At 36.8% G+C, this 22,384-nt stretch overlaps 1 protein-coding gene across 1 annotated transcript; it reads left to right on the top strand.

The window, feature by feature from the left end:
• The first annotated feature begins 125 nt into the window (after positions 1-125).
• On the top strand, positions 126-21,982 carry LOC148954232 (uncharacterized). Its single transcript, XM_089086993.1, has 5 exons — positions 126-260; positions 14,484-14,578; positions 16,076-16,287; positions 18,782-18,933; positions 21,830-21,982. The coding sequence occupies exons 1-5, from the start codon at positions 251-253 to the stop codon at positions 21,889-21,891; spliced, it is 531 nt and encodes a 176-aa protein (XP_088943119.1). The 5' UTR covers positions 126-250; the 3' UTR covers positions 21,892-21,982.
• The last annotated feature ends 402 nt before the right edge of the window (positions 21,983-22,384 follow it).

The following is a 22,384-nucleotide window of genomic DNA, read 5'->3' as shown; positions in this document are numbered from 1 at the left end:
GCAAAAAATGGATGAAATTTGCCAGATCCCGCAAAAACGGCTGCTATTCCCTGAAAACTCAGCTGTGTTTACCTTGGGCTACCGATAGACATGGCAGTGTCGACAATAATTTTCAAGAAAGAAGTAGACTACAAGTCTTGTAAATTGCCTGCTGTGAATTAGAAGAAGAAGAATTTTGAAATACTAAAATAAGGCCTAAAATAAATATTTAAAGAGTTCCTTTTATACATTCAAAAAGATCAGCTATAGAATGACTAGAGGTACAGTATTTATTTTGACTAAAATGCACTATTACTTTCTGTACAAATTATTCTGGTTAGGCCAACTCATAGGCTATTAACCCACACTAGGCCTAGGCTAATTAAGGTCCATTGCTGAAAGTGCCATCAACTGATTTCTTCAAAATAGGTTAATCAAATAGATCTTGGCCATAAAACGGTAAATTTTACCAGATCATATTATTGACTTACAAATAAAGTGAATATACCACTTGATGCCTTTTTTTTATGCTCTTTCTAAATATAATAATCATTTTGTCAGAAATTAATTTTACCCCCACCCCTATATAAACCAATTCAGGGTATATATTTGCACATTAGTGGGGGGGGGCAAATTTTACTTCTGATGTAAATGGAAGGTAAGTTTAAACTTTACCCCCACCCCCCTAATGTGCAAATATATACCCTGAATTGGTATATAGGGGTGGGGGTAAAATTCATTTCCAACAAAAATGATTATTATATTTGGAAAGAGCATAAAAAAAGGCATTGAGTGTAATATTCACTTTATTAGTAAGTCAGTAATATGATTTGGTAAAAATTTACCCAGAAAACAATTAGCCTAGTCACTGATTAAAATCTTGCAAAATTATGTTTTCAATTTTAAATCTAAACAAAAGTTGGTAAAGTTCTATGAAATCATATTATTGAGTTAGGACTAAAGTGAATACATCATTCAATGCCCTTTTTTATGCTGACTATGAATATAATAAGTATTTCTATTGGAAATGAATTTCAGCCCCCCCCTATATAGGCTATACCTAACCTAACCCTGAATTGACATATATAGGGGGGAGGGCTGTAATTCATTTTCAATAGAAATGATTATTATATTTGTAATAAGCACAAAAAAAGGTGTCGAATGGTGTATTCACTTTAGTCCTAACTCAATAATATGATTTCATAGAACTTTACCCAAAAGTCACCCTTCAGCTTAGCATATTAAAATAGAATTATTAAAATCCTGGTTTAGCTACTTTTTGCAATCTTGGAAAGGGGTAAGGTTAGATAGCCATTTTGTTTAAAATTGACCAGAGATCAGATATAAACAACTCTGGGATCAACCCCCCCCCCCTCCCCCAGGTGGAAGTGTGGTAAAATTCTACTTTAGCTACTTTTGGCTATCTTATAAAGGGGTTAGGGTAGGAAAATGAAACTCTCAGGGATGAGTCTACAGGTTAAAGTATGACCTAGGAAGGTATTTTGAAGTACCTACCTCCACTTCTTCTCCCTCTAGAGGGTCTTGAAATTTGCCTACATGACCTGTTGAAATTTTGACAAAATAACATTTTACCTTAATTTCCAATTATCAGTTTCTTTTTCTCTGGCTTTAGTTCTGAAAATGCAATTCCTGTTATTTGAGTAAAATGCTTTAGCCAAATCAATGGGTTTTTTTTTCAAAATTTAGGATCTATATTTGCATATCTTTAAAACTTTATAAATTCAGATTGAGCAAAGTTGTGATGCTGAAAACAAGGTAAATATATAGCAAATCATATTATTGAGTTACAACTAAAGTGAATATACCCCTCAATGCCTTTTTTATGCTCTTTACAAATATAATAATCATTTTTGTTGGAAACAAATTTTAGCCCCCACCCCTATATATACCAATTCCGGGTATATATTTGCACATTAGGGTGGGGGGGGAAAAGTTTAAACTTACCTCTCATTTACTTCAGAAATAAAATTAACCCCACCCCCCTAATGTGCAAATATATACCCTGAATTGGTATATATAGGGGTGGGGGCTAAAATTCATTTCCAACAAAAATGATTATTATATTTGTAAAGAGCATAAAAAAGGGCATTGAGTTGTATATTCACGTTTGTTGTAACTCAATAATATGATTTGGTAAATATTTACCAAAAACAATTTTGTTGTACTTCATTTAAGCAGAAGCTTCATTTTGCAAGGTTTCACTTTTATAATACATAGAGTTTTAAAGGTCATCAAAGGTCAGGTCTAGAGAGAGAAGGAGTAGAAGTTGGTACTTCAAAATGCCTTCCTGGAAGATACTTTATCCTGTAGACCTATCCCTGAAAGTTTAATTTTCCTAACCAAACTTTGGCTATCTTGGCCAAGATAGCCAAAAGTAGCTAAAGTAGAATTTTACAGGAAGTGTTTTAAGCTCTGCCCCAGGGGTATATAAGGTTTTTATGGAAAGGATGGTTATATAAACTTTGAAGGGGGCTCATTTGATTAGAAATTAGAAGTTCTAGTTCTCTTTTTAAGAGTCAAAAGTTATCAGGCAGAAATTAGCCCCCCACACCCTCTTTTCCCCAAATATATCTGACTGAAATTTGAGATATCCATTTTGTTCAAAATGGTCTAAAGATCAGAAAAACCTCAACAGGTTTTTATGGAAGGGGTGGTTGTATAAACTTCAAAGGGGTCTCATTTGATTCAAAATCAGAAGTTCTAGTTCTCTTTTTAAGAGTCAAAAGTGATTGGATAGAAATCAGCCCCCCCCCCACGCCCTCTTTTCACAACCCCCCAGAGCCCAGGGGAAGCTGAATTTGTGTTAACTGAAATTTGAGTCCTCTTTTCCCCATATGTATCAGATGAAAATTTTGAGATAGTCATTTTGTTTATAATAATTGAAAGATCAGTTAACAGAAACTCTGGGATAGGTTTGTTTGAAATGTATCTGATTAAAATTTTGAGATAGCTATTTTGTTCAAAATTGTCCAAAGATCATATGAAATTAACAACTTTCTCACTTCCACTCAACATGGCTTTAGATCTTTACAATCCATTGATAAAAATCTAATACAGACATATGAGTATGTTACATCATTGCTAGATGAAGATTTTCCTGTCAACATGGTGCTCTTGGACCTCTCAAAAGTATTTGACAGGGTTTGTCATAAATTCCTCATCACCAAACTAAAGCAGCTGCTATTGATAATGTTATTGTCAAGTGAATACAAAGTTTCCTTTCAGAAAGAATACAAGTTCTAAGAGTTCATGACTCCCAAGGTGTCCTTCATTTCTCCTACTCTACAATTGTTTTTATGCATTATTCCCTAGGGAACCATTCTTGGGCCAAGTCTTTTCAACTTCTATGTAGATGATGCAGTCAATCTTCTCTCAAACCTCCTCACTCTTTATGCTGATGGTTTGAAACTTGTTGGTAAAGCAGCTACACCCTCTGACCTGCAATCTATCCAAAAGGACCTTGAAATTCTCAGTACTTGGGCTGATACATGGTTCCTCTCTTTCAATAGTGATAAATACCATGCAATCCACTTTGGCAATGATGATACACATCAGCAGTACCATTCCAAAGGAAAGCCCCTTTTAGTAGTCTCTAAAGAAAGAGATCTTGGAGTCATTCTTGATTGTCAACTTAAGTTCAGCACCCATGCAAAATCTGTATTGTTTTCTGCCCTCCAATCTCTTGGAATGATCAAAAGAACTATCAGCAGCAGATGCCCATTTGTTTTTCTGAAGCTCTACAGGGCACTAGTTTGCCTGCGCCTAGAGGTTGGAATGTCCCTGGTGTCACCCTACTTCAAAAATGACAAGGAAATACTCGAAAAAGTACAACAAAGAGTAACTAAAATGGTCAAAAGCCTCAAGCAAATCCCATACAGAGAGTGTCTAGGTCACTTGAAGCTTCCTACTCTCACATACCAGAGGAAACATGGTGACATGATTATGGCCCACAAAATTATTCCCAAAAATATTCTCCCTGGTCTTTTTGACCCCCCCCCCTCAGAAGGTTCTGTGACAAGAGGGCGTTTCAAGAAAATCTTCAAGAAATGCTCTTCAATCTGAGAAAGAAGCCATTTCTTCAGACAGCAAATAACAAACTTGTGGAATCAACTGTCTGAAGATACAGTGGCTGCTGATTTGACAGGTGCATTCAAGCAAAATCTTGACAAAGAATGACAACAGCAAGAGTTCCTGTACAACTGAGAAGCTGCTGAGTCCTCAACCCAAATGTAGCAAGCAACTGCATCAAACAACCTACAGAAGTCATAATGGAGCATTACAAGGATGAAAAATCCTTAGATTTGCTCCAAGCTGCAGTTTAAGGTAATTTTAGGGAAATGCCTCCAGGATTGATACAACCTTCCAGAACCTAGGGGGGTGAGGGTTGTAAGTTATGATTTGGGGGCATTTAAGGTTTTTATAGAAATGGTGGCTGTATAAGCTTTGTAGGAGGCTCTTTTGATTGAAAGTTCAAGTTTGCTTCTTTAGAGTCAAGAGTGATCAGAGAACATACAAGGTTTCAATGGAAGGGGTGGTTGTATAAACTTTGGAGAGAGCTTATTCAATTAGAAATTCTAGCTCCTTATCTCAGAGCCAAAAGTGGTCAGGGGGCAACTAGCCCCCCCCCTTATGCCCTCTTTTCCCCAAATGCATCTTATTGAAATTTTGAAATAGCCAATTTGTTCAAAATTGCCAGGGGCAACCCCAAGAGGCACTTTTTGAGCATAACCCCCAGAGCCTGGGGCATGGGTTGTAAGTAATGGCCTGGAGGCACGTAAGGTTTTTATGGAAGGGGCTGCCATATAAACTTTGTAGGAGGATCATTCGATTAAAAATTGAAAGTTCTAGTTACCTATTTTAGAGTCAAAAGTGACCAGAGTGCAACTAGCCCACCCCCCATAACCTCTTTTCCCAAACAAATCTGACTTAAAATATGGTTTTTCAAAGGAAAGTAAAGAGCCTCATTAAACTCAAGACAAGTGAAATAAATTCCTATTGTAGTCCAAACTAAAAGATATTATTTGTATCCAGTTTAAAAAAACAACAACATATTTTGAATATTTGAAGGACTGCTAAGGGTATTAAGTTGGAATTTGAGACTAAGGGATGTTGAAAAGGGGTTGAAGGACTACAAGATGCCCCTTTGTCCTTTTAGATGCCCGCTCCCCTCAACACTAATCAAAAATTTGAAAGAGTAATTTTTTTTCAAAATAGGCAAAAGATCTAGTAACTGTGCCTCTGGGGATGCAATGCCCCCCCCCCAAATTCCTAGGGCTATCATTGTCAATTATACAATTTAATCTTTTCTAATTGCAGTAATTTGCATTAGAAAAAGGGGGAATGTTTGATTTGGATTGTATTCAATTTAACTTGTTTAAATACACTTTTCCAATTATTATTATTAGCTCCCCAGAGGTACTTCATGTTGAAGGGGTGGTCTTTTAAACTTCTGGGGAGGGGGCTTATTCAATTGAAAATAAGAAGTTCTAGTGCTCTTTTTAAGAGTCAAAAGTGATCAGTGGGCAACTAGTCCCACTCACACCCTCTTTTCCTTTGGAAGTTGAAAGTTCTAGTTCCCTTTTAAGAGTCAAGTAATTGGAGGGTAACTAGACCCCCTCCCCCAAGCTCTTTTTTACCCAAATACATCTGGTCAAATTTTTGAGTTAACCATTTTGTTCAAAATAATCCAAAGATCATATATTAATTCCTCTGGTGTTGACACAACCTCCCAAGCCTTGGAATAAAAATTGTGATTTATCCCTGTTGGGCATATAAGGCCTTTATGGAAGGAGTGGTCATATAAACTTTCACACTCACATGGGGGGCTCACACTCACTCACTCACTTGGCCTCACTCACTTGGCCTCACTTGCACTCACTCACTTACACATACATAAACACTTAGACCTAGGTGGAAGAAGTGGCTGTATAAACTTAGGAGAGGGCACATTTAATCGGAAATGGGAAGTTCTAATGCCTTTTCAAAAGTCAAAAGTAATTGGAATGCAAATAACCCTCCCCATCAAGGGCACCTGCAGATAATTTTCTGGGGGGGGGGCAGGCACCAAAATAGCAGGGGTGGTTGGGTGACAGCTTAGGTGGTTTAGGGCATCAAACTACAACTTTACTCCAAAGAGGATGAGTTTGCAATCATTTTAAAATCCTGAGAAACTAATTGATTTAAAAGTATCAATAACTATATTTTAGGCTTTCCAGTTGCAGAAGAAGTAATGCCACATGGTTGTAGTACTGGATTTAACCAAGTTGATTTGCTTTATTTCTGATAAAATTAGGCTATGTTTGGTGATCTGTAATTGCATATCAGCTATAATAAGGTGGGGGGGGGTGAGTCATTGTTTAGGTGGGGGGGCAAATTCCTAAAAAGTACATTTTAATAGACAAACTGCTTACTCTTCATGAGGCTTCAGGTAAATGTTTAAAGAGAAAGGGGGGAGTAGGAATTAATTAAAATGTTGATCTATAAAGCTAATATGTTATATTCCCATATCTACCAGCACAGAGGTGGAAAAGGCAAGGCCAGTCATCATCAGCATTTTAAATGGTAATATTTTTCTTTTTTTATTTATATGAAGTACTTCAATGTATTTAAAAAGTATATGTAATGTATTTATTGATAAGAAAATCCTATTGTAGAGGTTGTGATGGCTTCAGTTATGTAGAAGATCAAAAGTCTCACAGAATTTCCATCCATACAAACAAAAATACACCTTTTCATCCAACCGAAAATTCCTTAGTAGTAATATTAACAAGGACTTTTCACCAAAATTACTATTCATTGCCAATTTTTTAAGTATATTCAAATTTTATCCAAAATTGAAATTGCAAATTTAAACCTAGGATAGTACTAATCAATGCATAATTATTGATTTACCCATTTTAGAAGTAATTGACTAGGGATTGAAGCGACTGGTACCCCAAATTATATCTTGGTTAGGCCTGGGTATGATTCAGAAAACAGTCAGAAATTAAATAATAAAGAGCTTTTGAACTGAAAGCAAGAAACAGATTTGAAACCTATTTGAACAGGTTATCCATTGTATGAAGGAGGTTGTCTCCTTACTGTTTACTGTGAATTTTGGCTTTTTTCCAAATTTGTTAAGAAAATTTACAATTGAAAAAAACTTTCAAAGCTCTAATAAACTTTTTTTAGTGAGCAAGGTGTCAAGAAGGGGGCAGTTCCCCTTATATACAGAGCAATTTATATTTGTAATAAGTTTTTAACTTGCTCCTTACTTTAGTTGAAAAACCTTTCTTATTTGTTTGATTACATTTCATGAAACTGTAAAATTTTATGAATATAATACTTTTGGTAACACAGAAAAAACATTCAATATTTCAATGATCTCTGTTTGAATTTTGATGGATAATCAAACAGCTTGTGGTTACAAACTGAAAGTAAGGAGTGACCTGGCTCAATAGTAACCAAACTCTAAAAAGCAGAATTTTGATACCAATAGATATATAAAAAAAATGGCTTATTATGCTGATTCAAAATATATTAGTTTCATTAAGTTTAGTCTTGCCTATGAAAAGCTATGCACCTGAGAAAATTTGTCTGATTTTTTGAAAAAAAAGGAAAGACCCCCTTGAAGTCATATAATTATAATGAAAATGACACCATCTGATTCAGCATATCAAATAACCCTACTGTAGATGTTTCAAGCTCATATCTGCCAAAACCAGAAGAAAAAATCACAAATGTGTGTTTATTTGTTTTTTCCCCAGGGGTGATTGTATTGACCCAGTGGGCCTAGAATGTTGAGAAAGGGCTCATTCTAACAGAAATGAAAAGTTCTAGTGCCCTTTTTAAGTGACCAAAAAATTAGAGGGCAAATAGGCCCCCTCCCACACCACTTTGTTCCCAAAATTATTCAATTACAATTTTGAGATAAATTTTTTGTTCAGCATAGTTGAAAGGCCCAATAACTACATCTTTGGAGATAAAATGACCCCCTAGAGCCTCTGGGGAAAGGTTTTTAAGTTATAAAATTTGCCCATTGCCTTATTTGTTATTGGGAAGTATGCATACATTTTTTGGGTGGGGAGGGGAGGACGAATTTTCTGCTGGGTGAATATTCAATGGAGAGGATAGTTTCAAGAGGGTGAAATATTCAGAGGAAATTTTACACTGGGTGAATTTTCCAGAATTCATGTGAGAAATTTCTTTATGTCTTGCTTTCTCTTTACCAATTCAATTTTATGAATGGAGATGTTAAGGGTAATTGTGCTGGGTAAATTTTCACCAGGATTGAATTGTCCATAGGATGTTTCTATGGGGAAAGTGATTTTTCTGTGGAGATGGAGCCAGGTATCCTGGTGCTATTTAAAAAACGATCAGAAATTAGAAAAAAAAACAAGTTTTTTCAACTGAAATTAAAGAGGAACATTAAAACTTAAAACGAACAGAAATTATTACGTATATGAGTATATTGCCCCCTCTTCAACATCGCGCTCTTTACGCTAAAGTTTAAATTTTGTCCCAATTCTTTAAAAACGACTCCTGAAAAACAAGGGTCATTTAATTAGAACAATAAGTAACTTGTTTTAAAGTGTCAAAAAACTGTAGCCTGAAGAGTGAGGTGTTGAGGAGGGATCAACCCCCTCTCATATACGTAGTAATTTATATTCTTTTTAAGTTTTAATGTTGCTCCTTATTTTCAGTTGAAAAAACTTGTTTTTTTTTCTTTATTTAATGAAGCTTTGAGACAAACACTTTCTAAAGGTAATGGAAAAAGTATGGCAATTAAAGTAAAAGTGTATAAAAATGAAAAAAGTAAGTAATTACAACAGATACGCAAAAAAATAGCCTACTTACAAAAATTAAGATATAAACTCCTAGCATTCATATCTGTTGAGCAATGCTGAAGTGTTGGACAGATATTTTTTTTAACAATATCAACAGTTTTGAACTTGGTTATGAAACACCAAATTATTTAATGCCTTTAGACTCAGTGTTTATAAACAGTGACGCATAACAAAAGTAGTTTGTTCAAAATAAAACATTAAAACTAATATTAAGAAAATAAAATAAACAATTTAAATTCAATATTTTTAATTTAACTTTGAATACTAAATGCCAGTATATTTAAAGGCCAGTATATTTGACACCTTTATACATAAAAGTAAAAAATTGGCAATAAAACACAAAAAAACGTATCCATTCAGGGGGAAAACACAGAAATTAACAATTACATATTTAGGATCACCATAAAAAGCTGATTCTTTGACTGAATGTCATCAATAGTTAGGCTCTTATACTTTCGTTTTTGATAAGGATTGTTATTTACTTACCATTAATTACTATGAAGAATTTGATTTTTTTTTTTTTTTTGCTCCAACCAAATCATATAGAAAAAATGTTTGTGGAAATAGGGTTTACCCAGTCAGAAATTAAAACTTATATTTTCCTTATTATGGGTCAAAATCTATTGGCAGGCAGCCAGCAGTGAAGCAACAAAAGTTTTTTCCATGTTTTTTCCCTGTTCTGCGCTCTTTCCTTTGGTTTTCTTATAATTACTTTATAGTCCAAAAATTCCAGGGGGCCCTGGCCCCTCTGCCCCCCCCCCCCCCCCTTGCTGGTGCCCATGCTCCCCATGCCTATTTTCTGCAAATGCATCTGATCAAAATTTTTAGATTACCATTTTGTTCAATATTCCAAGATCAGATAACAAAAATTCCACACAACCCCCCAGAGGATGGGGGCAAGTGTTGTAAGTTATGCCCTGGGGTCATATAAGGTTTTTTTTGGAAGGGCTGGCTGTGTAAACTTTGGAGGAGATTCAATTGATTGGTAATTGAAAGTTTCAGTTTCCTTTTTAAGAGTCAAAAGTGATTGGAGGTTAAATAGCCCCCCCACCCCTTCAGCCCTCTTTTCCCCAAATAAATCCAATCAAATTTTTAGATAGCCATTTTGTTTAAAATAGTCTAAGATCATATAAAATTGCCTCCAGGATTGACTTGAGCCCCCAGGGCCAGGGGTAAGGATTGTAATTTATGCCATGGGGTAATATAAGGTTTTTATGGAAGGGGTGGTCATATAAACTTTGGAGGAGGCTCTTTTGATTGGAAATTGAAAGTTCTAGTTCTCTTTTGAAAGTCAAAAGTGATCAGAGAGCAACTAGCCCCCCTCCCCTCACACCCTTTTCCCCTAAATGCATTTAATTAAAATTTTGAGAGAGCCATTTTGTTTAAAATAGTCCAAAGATCATCCCAATGCTTCTAGAGCTAAACAAATTTTAAGATAGACATTTTGTTCAAATTGTCCACATGTCAAATAACTATGGTTCTGTTGTTTGAAACCTCCCCTCCCCCCAACTTTCAGGACAAGGGCTTGAGGTTATGCAACCTCAAGTTGCATCACCTGTATGTTCCATCGTTAACATACAAGGTTTTTGTGGAAGTGGGGGTTGTATTCACTGTAGAGGCTTGACTTACTTACTTAAGGCTCCTGCCGAGGGTTTGGCGTAGAGAACGATGAGGCTAGGCGCCTTCAGGTTGACCTGTCGCTTACCAGGCTCGCAGGTTCTTTCACCAGTATGTGGGCTTGGGCGAGGAATTCATCGGCTTTGTCTTTCCACCTTGTTGGTGGGCGTCCTCTTGGTTACTACCATCCGGGAAGGGTGGGGTTGAAGTCGAATGTGACCCGTGCTGGGGCGTCACGTGGCATGCGAAGGAGGTGTCCGTACCACCGAACAGTACGCTGGGCGAGCTGCGTCTAGAAAGGAGTTTGAGCTGTACATAACAGGAGAGTCTGGTTGCTAACAAAGTCAGTCCAGTGAAGTCTTTTGATTCTTCGGAGATGTTTCGTCTGAGCGACATCGACGGCGCTGAGGATAGATCTTGCAGCTGGCCACGTCTCTGCTCCATACAGCAGGTCAGTGCTGACTGACGTATTGTAAATGCGCATTTTTGTAAAGTGGCTTATGTTTGGCTTTCGCCAGATGCTGCTAAGCCTCCCAACAAGTGCTGAAGCTTTGGCAATTCGAGATGTAAGCTCTTTTGTGATCAAGCCATCATTCGACAGAAGAAGATCCCAGGTAAGTGAAGTCTTCAACCACTTCTACTTGGTTACTTCCAATGTTGACTTCCTTTACAGTAGAATGGGACATGGGGGGCCCAAGGAGCGGAAACTTGGTTTTCTGCAAGCTGATCTTCAGTCCAACTCTTGAGGCTTCTTCTGAGAGGACCTGGAGGGCTTTTGTAACCTGTTTAACGGTGTTTGGAATTACCGATCTGTTGCTAGTGAACTCAGCATTAGAGAGTAACCGGTCTCCAAACTGAAGACCGAACTGAAGGCGATTCGTCGTGCTGGCCATAAAATGGTCTATGACGCACTTGAAAAGCTCGGGAGCGGCGGCGCAAACTTGCCGGACGCCAGTCTTCACCGCGAATTTGGGATTGCGTCTTCCATTGACTTGCACGCAGCTTTCCGTATCCTCATACAGCTTTTCAAAGAGTGAGCAATATTTCTTGGGTAGACCCGTAGTTCTTAGTATCAGCCAAAGTGAACGGTGGTCAACAGAATCGAAGGCAGCCTTAAAGTCCACGAATGCGATGTACGCTTTTTGGTGGAACTCTCGCGTCTTCTCGATCAACTGGCGCATAGTAAACATTTGCTCCATCGTCGACCTGCCGGGCATGAATCCGGCTTGCTGGACTCTTCTATTTCTTCGCAAAGAGGTAGAACACATGTCTAGGAGTGACAAGGCGAAAAATTTAACATGAACCGAGAGGAATGTGACCCCATGAGTGATGGAACAGATTTGGCGGTTTCCCCTGCATTTCCAGAGTAATAATATGATGATAGCACGCATGTCATTTTATATGCTCTCTAGTGTCCATACAGCTGAGCAGATTAGCTGGAGCCACAGAATCATCGCTACACCCCCGTACTTGAGGAGTTCTGCAGAAATACCACAGACGCTGGGGGCTTGATTATTATTTAACCGTTTTACAGCATTTTGGATCTCAAAGGTGGTAAACGGTTGCGATACGAGGTCGGAAGTAGCTTCGGGTGTGGTAATTGCTGCTTGAATCAGATCAGGGTCGGGATGAGCAACTGTCTCGGCATTCATAAGCGTTGAGAAGTTACTGCTCCAGGCAGAGAGTTGGCCTGCATCGTCATCTGGCATATTTCCGTCAGCAGACAAAACACAGCTCACGGTGGAAGTCTTCCCTTCCGTCAGCTCGCGGAGATATTTGTACAGGGAGCAGGTGTCTCCTTTTCTTGAGGCATCTTCAAGATCGCTGGCTTTCTTGTCGACAAAGGTCTTCCTATCACTGTGCAGTAGGCTATTGCGCAGGCCATTGAGTCGTCTGTACTCTGGCATATTCTTTGCTAAGCGGGCCTTCCGGCGCAGCTCGATTACAGACAGAGTCTCCTGGGATATACAGGGTTTATTCTTATGTCTGCTGCGGCCAATGGTACTGCCAGCAGAATTGAGTATGTTATCTTTGAAAGACTTCCAGGCTACTTCAGGGTTGTCCAGAACTTGGAGGCAGCTAAACCGGTTAGAGATATTGAGAGCATACTTCTGTTGCATCTCAGATGTAGCCAGACTACTCAGATCGAGCTTGGGAGACCGTCTTTCTTGTCCTTGTGCTCTCAGGCGTAGCCTGAGTGTGGTGACTACCATCCTATGGTCTGTGTTTCCAAGCTCGGCCGACCTATAAGTCCGGCAATTTGTTATTGACAAGCGCCAGTGACCCGAGATGATAACATAATCAATCATCTTCTTTGTCTGGCCATCATTACTATACCAAATGTATTTTTGTATATCTCGTCTCTCAAAGAGCGTGTTTGATATGACCAGATTATGCATATTGCAGAGCTGGAGGAGTTTTTGTCCGTTGTCATTCAGTGGATCCGGAGTCACAGGGCCGAGAACATTTCTCCACACGCCCTCCCTGTCACTTATCGTGACGTTAGGGTCTCCCAGAAGAGTGACGATGTCGTGGGGTGGGACTCTAGACAGGGTCGCTGAGAGCTCCGCATAGAACTGATCCTTCACTTACGCAGGACTCGGATTCGTGGGAGCATAGCATACAATAATTGTCCACATTCCATGCTTGTGCTGCAGCTGAGCCATCAGTATTCTATCTGAAATGTGTTTATAGGAGAGAAGGCATCTCTTGGCTCTGGCGTTCAGCACGAGGCCTTCACTATTTGTCTTGCTTTTTGGGTCACGAAACCAGATCAGGTGATATCCTTCACCAATATCCTCGGACTCTCTTCCGAGAAGGCGGGTTTCCGTGAGGCCAACCACAGCTATATTGAAGCGTTTTAGCTCATAGGCAAGCATTGATTTAGCTCCAGGAAAGATGAGTGTGAGTACGTTCCAGGTGGCGAGTCGTATTCCACCTTCGTCAATATGGTTCATTCGATGGTCTGAAATCGGTCCAGGGACATGCTGGGGTCGTGGAAGGTAAAGGGGGGTAGGTCATCCGAGGCAGTATCATCGTTTTTCATTGCGGTAAAATTTTCGGGTGGAGGGTTGCTTGCCCAACGACCCTAGGCCTGGGATCTAATTAGAGCTAGGACTTGCCTAGATACTGAGAGTCCCTGGGTTGGGCTCCGCCCACCTCATCAGGTTGAGGCTGCCCATTAACATGGAGCGTTTAGTTAGGGGAAACCCCATTCACTGTAGAGGGGGCTCATTCAATTGGAGATTGAAGGTTCTAGTTCTTTTTTTAAGAGTCAAGAGTGATCAAAGGGGAATCAGCCCCTTACCCCCTTTTCCCCAAATGTATATGGTCAAAACTTTGAGATGGCAATTTTGTTCAAAATAGTCCAAAGGCCAAATAACTATTCTTCCAGGGTTGAAATCTCCCGAGCCCCAAGGGTAAGGTTTGTAAGTTATGCAAGTTGCTTATTGTTACTTTGTTTGCTTAGATTTACTGATTTATGGGGCAACTTTTATTTACGGGGCAAGGGCTGTAAGTTATGCAAGTTGCTTATTGTTATTTTGATAATTTGTTTACTTTGATACTTTGTGTACCTTGATGCTTAGTTACTTTGATACTATAACTTTGATGCTATTTTTGATACTTCAATAAAACTTTGATGTTGATAAAAAAAAGATTTGAAATGGAGAATGTTTAAAAACTTGAAACTTTGGCAATAAAAAACAAATGGAAATTAATTAAAAAGCTGTCCAAAAAAGAAGTTTTTCAAAGAAAAGTAAAGGACATATTAAACTCAAGATCAGCAGAAATAAAAACCTATAATAATTCAAACTCATGGATTTATCTTAGGAAAACACCTTTTTTGGTATTATCACTGGGAAAAAAACATTAAAAAGCAACAAAATGGCTCCCAAAAATAAATTTCGTTCCTCCCCCCTCCTACACAGTCAATGCTCCATGTCCTTTTTTTTATAAAGATGCAAGATGTTCTATTTGTTGCTTATGTGTAATATTTCTTCTTTTTTATACTTTTTACTATGGTCATCATTTTCTTTTTAGGAGGTAAAGTTAACTTAAAAGGTAGGAGGAAACAATTTACCAATCCTGAAGAATTGGAAGCAGAAAGAAAAAGGGAGGAGAGAAAAAACTGGAGAGTGAGTAAAATTGTTGTAACTTGATTTCAGCTTCATTTTAGCTTATTTTGGTATTTTGAATCCTAGATTTAGCCTATATTAGAGATTATTAGCTCTGTTTTTTCTTTCTGTTTCAATAAGTGGATGAATAGAAGTTTATGTGAATTTCTTTTTCTTGATACATTAGGTCGTACTCTTTGTTTGTGGACATTCAAATAATAAATTGAATGTTTCACTTTCAATACTTTTTGAAAGGTTTTCCTCCACAAGAATTTTGGAGGGGAGAGTTAGCCTCTGAGACCTCAGACTCTGTAATAAGTTGAATTTTCTTTTGCTACAGAGATTTAACATTGCTCTCAAATATGTAGTGATCAACAGTATCATTGGCACCTTTACAATGGTAGTACAGGGAGAAGAATGACTGAAACCTTCTGAAAAGTCTGCAAAATAAAATTATAAGATATTTCAAAAAAGAAAAGAAGCAAAGCTACTTGAAAGAGACTTAAGAAAATTCTAAGATAAGAAATGAACAAATGATCTTGGTCCTGATTAAGAAAATTGTTCTTTTCATATAGTATATTTGTGGTAATATTGTAATACATGCTTTTCTATTAAATGGATTCCAACTGCTAGTTAATTTCAGTATGTTTCTTTCAATTCAATAGGATTAGAATATTGACAGTAGGAACACTGCTATTCTCAACTCTTACATTTTGTATTTTTGAAAAAGAACCTTAAATATTTACTCTGTTAATTAATCATAGTAATTGTGCTTGAAAGTTTGAGCATGGCTGCTTGGCCCAACTCCACCAAAAATAAGTGCAAGGTACATAATTGACTCTGAAGTTGGGCACAATTTGGTTTTATTGACAAGTGTGACTAAAATGCAGGTTTTGCACTTTAGTCACAGTAGAAGTACTGCTCACTATATTATACACTACCTGCTACTGCTTCAATACCAATAAACCTGTTGATGCTTTAACTTAGGTAGCAAGTCAATGTTTATTTTTTTCAATTTGAGTACTAAATTTGATTCCTATTATATTTATCTTATAGAGGAGTGTTTATATCCCTGCATATTATTTGCGCGTGCCCTGTAAATTACACAATATCCATAGAACACTTTGCCAAATAGCCAAGGAAGGGGTAAAATAAAGGCTGGACATCCCATAATAGACAGGGATGCTGTAAAACCAACTTCAAATCTTTGTTAAATTCTTGGGTTATGGTGCAATCAGAAGTTTGGAAAGGGGGGGGGGATGAAGTGTAATAGATATCTCTTTAAATAATAAATGTGCTAAAAATGGTTGCTTGGAAAAAGAATATTATCTTATAAGGCTGATGGTCAACTGTCTTGAATATGTTTGATCAGTCTGACTGTACTTTGTAAGGTTTTCCAGCTCTTATTTTCGAGTTCTTACTGGGCTTTTGGAATGGTTAAAAGGCACTCAAAGTTAAAATGGGACTGCATTCTATATTGGAGATTGAGCTTGTAATTTCTATTCTCCCCGTCCTCAGAAAAAGGATTCTTCCGATGAAGAAGAAGAAGAAAGCGGAAGTGAATCAGGTAGTGGCAGTGAATCAAGCTCTGATGGTGAAGAGGAAAAACCGAAAAATAAATCAGTAGTAGATGTAGAAAATCCAAATAGAGTCCCACCAAAAATGAAGAAAGCTTCAGCGACTGCCCCTGGAAAACAGGAAGAAAAACCACAGTTAACACGAAAGGAAAGGTAATTCTTCCTACCCATCAATGTTATAAGTTGTTATGAGAAACTTAGATTGTTTTCTAAGGGGTGGTCGTATTGAACCAATGGTCGTAGAAAATTGAGAGAAGACTCATTCGATAGAAATTAAAAAGATCTAGTGCTTTTTCAAGTAATAAAAAAGATTGGGTTACACAAAGTGCCGTCATTTCATGGCGCAAAGTTACTATTTTGTTCTAAAGAGGGCCAAAAAGCTATTGATAAAAAATTCAGGGATAGCAAATTAGTTTAAAAACATTGATAATTCAAACTGTGAGATTTCCAGTTTAATGGGCAGTAATACTGCACTATGATGCATTCCTTCCTAAAGATTCTTGTAGTCAATACAAAAAAAAAACAAAAACGGTTGATGTAGACATTAATTTAAATCTTCATTTAACTAGGCTGATTAATTCGAGGCTTTGATAAAATTATGTTCAGGGTTAATCTCTTATTTCCCTCCATTCCTGGGAATAATTTCAGACTAAGCGTGTAATGTGCGGGGTGATAAGCTACCCTATTGTTCAAGAAAAAAATCATGAGTAAGATGAATGGATTACTTTCAATTTTTACGGACCTGCATAAAAGGTGGAAGAGTGGGGGAGGACATTATAAACGCCAGCCGAAAATGTTTCTGGAGGAGGGGGCAAGTGTTACCAAGAGCTTAGTTTCTGCTGAAATTTCAAAAGGGCTATTTTTTATTTTTACTATTTGTACAAATTTCATAACCTCTTCTCGTTTCTTGGGGTCATACCCCTTCCTGGATCCAAGGGAGAAATCCAAATACCAAAATACTTTTTTGAAGAACTCATCTTGAAAACCAGAGAATGATGATCCTATAATTCATTTTTGATATTTCAGACCCTCTCCCTCCTCTTTAAGGAGGGTGCATTGTTTTGGGGAAGATCATCATTCTCGACGACGATGAGTTATACGAATGTTAGGTTTGAACGCACGAAATGGGGACTGAGGAGGGAGTCATGAGAACAAGAGAGGGAATAGTGAATTGACCTGTGTTGGCCAAACAGGCCCCTATAACAAATTGTAAGGGAAGAGCAACCCTTGTCAAAGGAAACCAAAACTCTAAAAACTAAGTTCTATTAAAACTCAGCAACAAAAAAATTTTTGTTGTTGTTGCTGAGTAAGCAACAACCTCTCAACAACCAATAAAAACTCAGCAACAACCTCTCAAAAACTCAGCAACAACCAATATTATTTGGGTTGATCCTAAGTGTTTAAAACGTATTAATTCTAAAGTCATTTATGAAACTATTAGCACATAAAAAATTACACAGTCTTAGAAATTGCAGTTGAACTCTTCTGAGAAAGTGTGCTATCTTGGTAGAACAGTTTACCGTCTTGTTGCAACGAAATTCAACGTATATGAGCCCTAGTGGCATTATTAACAAAGTCTGGAACTTTTTAATTTTCCAGAGAAGGATGGTCAGACATATTACCTTCCATGGCTCTTAGTCATAAAAGAGGGTTCATTCGAATAAATAGTTTAAAAATCTAGTGCCATTCATAAGTAACAAAAGAGATGATGTCAGAAAATATTGCCACATTATAACATTTTTGCCTGTAAGAATTTTCAGCCGGTCAACCAAGAACTCTTGAGCACTAAATAAAGGAATTTGTATAGCCAGCCAGTCTCAGAGGCCATACTGATATGGGGGATAGAATTTTTCCCTAAACGTAAATGCAGTCTATAAAAGAGAGTCCGTTAACTCACCACAATGGAGTATGACATAGTTGCACATTATTTAGTATGGCGTTGGCCAATATGTCCTCTTAAGAATAGAGATTACCGAAGCCCTCCTCCCCCCCCCCAAAAAAAGGCTCGTAAGTTTTCTAAGTGAGGCACTGGAGATGAATTGACCAAATATTTAGATGATTACGGATTTTGCCTATGACTTTCCAGAGGCTAGAGGGCGAGTGCAGTGAAAGCAAAAAGGTATATTTATATTCCGAATATGTATATTCCTTATGCGAGATGGGCTTTCCCCTCCTTAACCCCCAGTTCTTTTCGCTGAAGTTTTAATTTTTCTTCCTAATGCTTTAAGAACGGCTTCTCAAGCATAAGGGTTGTTGGAATGGAATAAAATATTATTCACAATATCTCAAGGTTGGAAGAGCTGATTGATGTGCATTTGCTTTAAATATTAGAATTTTGAGTTGAACTATTTTAAAAACCGATCACGTGAACATTTGTTGCATTTATAAAAATGCTTTCAGCCTAGCGCTATAGAACTTGTATATAAAGAGTGGGTGGCTGACGAGGGGGAGCCCCCTCAAAGTCTCCCTCTTCACTTTTATTTGAAAATATTTTTGTTTTAAATTCAAAAACAATTTTCGCTATCAGACAATGAATCTTTGCATTTTTCGAATGTTTCTTTATTTTGTTTTTATTATAGAAGAAGAAAAAAGAGAAAACGGTAACATTATCCTTGCAGTTGTCTATAGCTTGTTTATACATTCCTAGGGAAGAAATCGAGAAGCAGAAGGCTCGAGAGAGGTATCAGAAATTACATGCTGAAGGGAAGACAGACGAAGCTAGGGCAGATTTGGCTCGTTTAGCAATAATTAAACAACAAAGAGAAGAAGCAGCCAAGAAAAGGGACGAAGAAAAGAAAGGTTAATTTCATTTTCTTTAATTTTGCTCTCTTCACTTTCCTTTCTTCCCTTTCGTTTAGCAATAATTAAATAGCAAAGAGAAGAAGCAGCCAAGAAAAAGGACGAAGAAAATAAAAAATTGAATTACACTTTCTTTACGCTTGAGTTGTCCAAATCGAATACATGTTAATCTTTGGCTCTCAAGATCCCCCTCCCATAGGTTTTGAAAAATACTGTTTTTTCTGGTATTGTCATTGAAAAATGGCTATTTTTGGTATTTTCATTGAAAAAATCGAAAGAAAGTTGCCCCTCCCTGTAGATTTTGAACCGGCAAAAAAATAAAGGGTGATGTAAGTTGAAATTAGCATGCCACTTTAATGGATGTTCAACATATTATTTGAGCTGTACAGTGTTGTAATAAAGAATAACGAAAGCTGATTCTCAAAGACTTTAACATGGCTTTTTCTAAAATAAAGACCAATAAGCGCCACACACAATGAATCGTTATCAAATCGAATTAAAATATTAAAAAAGTGCAACGCCCTGGTGACATTGTAGTCACACTTGTTGATAAAACCGAAATTACGCACTACTTCAGCACCAATTTTGCACGTGGTGTTCGCACTTTATGCAAATACATATAATGCCGTAAAGTTTTTTTTTAACGAAAGAACTTCTTTGAAAACTGAGTACAAAAGGAACATTTAAAGTGATCTCATGATGTTGTTATTCTATTTATAAATAGGGCTTATCATAGACAAAGCTTAGAACCAGAAGGACTACTTATAAAACTGAGCATAAAAGAAGTATTTTATATGTTCTCATGATGTCAATATTCTGTTTGTAAATGGGGTTTGTCATAGATAAAGAAATAACTGTTACTTTTAAATCAAAGAATTCTTGTAGCATCCTATTTTACCAACATTCTCATATAAGGAGAGAATCTTTTGCCGGACTTGTCCTATCCACTACCCAGAAGAGGCTCTTAACTCTTCAAAAAGTCACAAGCATGTGTAAACAAACATGCATTTGCTAAAAACTCTATGTGACAAATCTTGCAGTAATCAGAGCTTTATTCTTATTTTGAATCTCTTATTGGTGATATAGCAAAATTCGGATATCAATCTGTGATGTTACTTATGCAGGTTTTTCTAAAAGTTGAACCAAGGGAAGAGACCTTTCTTGAAAATAGAAACTGGCAATGTTTTATATGTGACTAAATTGCTAATTTGAATACTTTTTCCTGTATACCTCTTTAAATTCCAAAATGACCAGAAGAACGACTGCCCATCTAACAGGTCCGACCATTGTGGGGCGCTGGGGATATTAAGTAGTTTACCTAGGACGAAGGAGTTCAAAACTGGTAAAAGCTGTATTTTACCAACTATCTCCAATGTTTCTAGGGTGGAGAAAGTCTTCCCCCCGACGCCTATCTTTCTTTCTTCTTTGTGTAGAAAAGCTACCATGAGATTCCAAAGTAAAATGTCATGAAAAAATTTACAGAAAGTGGGTGATCACGCAAGTTTTATATGAAAGAGGAAAACTTGAAAAATGTGTTTTTTCTGTTTTTCTACTGTTTTTAGGAATTTTTCAAAGCTATGCTTAGTTGCAAAATCGGGTTCAGGATATTTTTTACCCAGTTTCGGTACCCTGAAGGTGGTCTCCATGTTGGTCATAACATTTACCCTCGATAAGTACTGAGACAAATACGATCATTATCTAACATTTTGTAATTGGTTAAATCAATTTTACTGTTATGATTTAAAAACTTAAACTAATTGACTTTATTGCTAAAATTGAATTTAATAACTTAAAAGTTATTAAAATAAATCATCAAATTAATTAAATATATAATCAAACTTTTCTAGAAGTTAAATAAAAAAAAATCTACATGTCTTATAATTGGCCATCGTAACATCAGCAAGTTTCATAGTGCTTAGCAAAACCAATTTTAACACAGAAAGCATGTAAACAGGAAGCTGGAGTTACTATCTGGAGTGTTGCCATTTCATTCTTCCATGTTCAAGCAGACAGAGATATTTGTTTGGTAGAATTGATGCTAGTTATAGGTGTTTGTAGGTATTTTGTATTTGTAAGTGTTTTCTATTGTAAAGATAGCTTTTTTTTTCAGTAGGTGGCATAAACTATGCGTTTGTATCTTTTGAACAATATTTTTCTGAACAATTTTACTAATTGTTCAGAAGAAAGAAAAACTTCAGGAAACTGAATCCAACCCAAATCATTAAATTATGACAGTTAACAAGTGATTGCATCAGTAGATTTATTTTGTAATATGAAATTCAGCTTTGCAGACCACCCCCCGCCCTCTAGGGCTGGAGTGTCATTTGCACTTTACTTATTGATTTTTTTTACCAATTAATTTTCTACACATTTGAAAGAAAAGTGATTAATGCAAACAAAAGGCTGATGATTACTGGTATCTGAGAAGTAAAACTTAATTGATTGTCACAAATATACATACGAATTTTCCTGGGTTACATTGCGCAAACATTTTGATATGTAAGACTCTTTTTTTTACTCTTTTTTTATTCTTTTTTTTACTTTGATATGTAAAAAAAAGGAAAATATTCAAAATTTTCCCAGTAAGGCAAGAGAAAGAAGAGGGTGGAGGGAGATTTAATTTGTGGTGATTTATGTTTGCGTTAAGTTTGACTTTAGTGCACTTTGTACTTTATGTCCGTTCTAGGTTTGTCTCTTCCTTCATAATTTCGTTTTAAGTATGACTTCTTATATGAGTTGATTCCTTCTCGTGTTAAGTTTTAATATCGTTATTCACTTTTTATGAAGTACTGATGGCGATGAAGTAAAAATGGTGATATTTACTCTTGTTGATAAAAGAAACCCAAATGCAATAACAAACTGGATGGTTGAATTTTATCTGTTTTTTATTTTTTAGCCAGAGAAGCTGCTGCGGCTGCAAAACAAGCTGCAACGTCGAAAGCTCTGGGAAGAAGATAAATGCTAGTATCAAATTGGAGTATTTTTTATTTTCTACATTCTCAGTTTGCATTACAAACTTGTTTTCGAAAACAACATATGTTATATAGTATTTGTAGGTGTTTTCTTTTATGCCGGACTTGCATTGGTTAGCCAGTTAGACAACGTATCCAGTTTACATTCTTTTCTTCACCTTGTTAACCCTAGGATAATATCACCAGGGTAAGGATTTGGCTTTATTTTTTGTGTTGCTTGGTCAGGTACGTTAAAATGGACAAGTGTTAGCATTGTGGGACAAGATTTAAAAAATAAAACTAGATCAAAAATAGAAATGGTTCTGTTTCATTTCTTTTTTAAGAATTCATAAATGCTGTTTTATCCTCGATTAACTTCAGCGTCATTTGTTTTTCTGTCGGCTGTGTAGAATTTTTCTCAATGCATCAGATGTGCACTAATGGTAAAGATATATTTGTGACTAGTCGGAGGAATCTTGCTGCATGTCACAAAAACGCGC

The sequence above is a fragment of the Artemia sp. Qi Xiang Cuo genome, chromosome 3, assembly GCF_049724085.1.
Source record: "Artemia sp. Qi Xiang Cuo chromosome 3, ASM4972408v1, whole genome shotgun sequence".
In the NCBI taxonomy this organism is placed as follows: Eukaryota; Metazoa; Arthropoda; class Branchiopoda; order Anostraca; family Artemiidae; genus Artemia; species Artemia sp. Qi Xiang Cuo.
The sequence above is the reverse complement of the archived record's forward strand: the minus strand, read 5'-3'. Positions and strand labels throughout refer to the sequence as shown.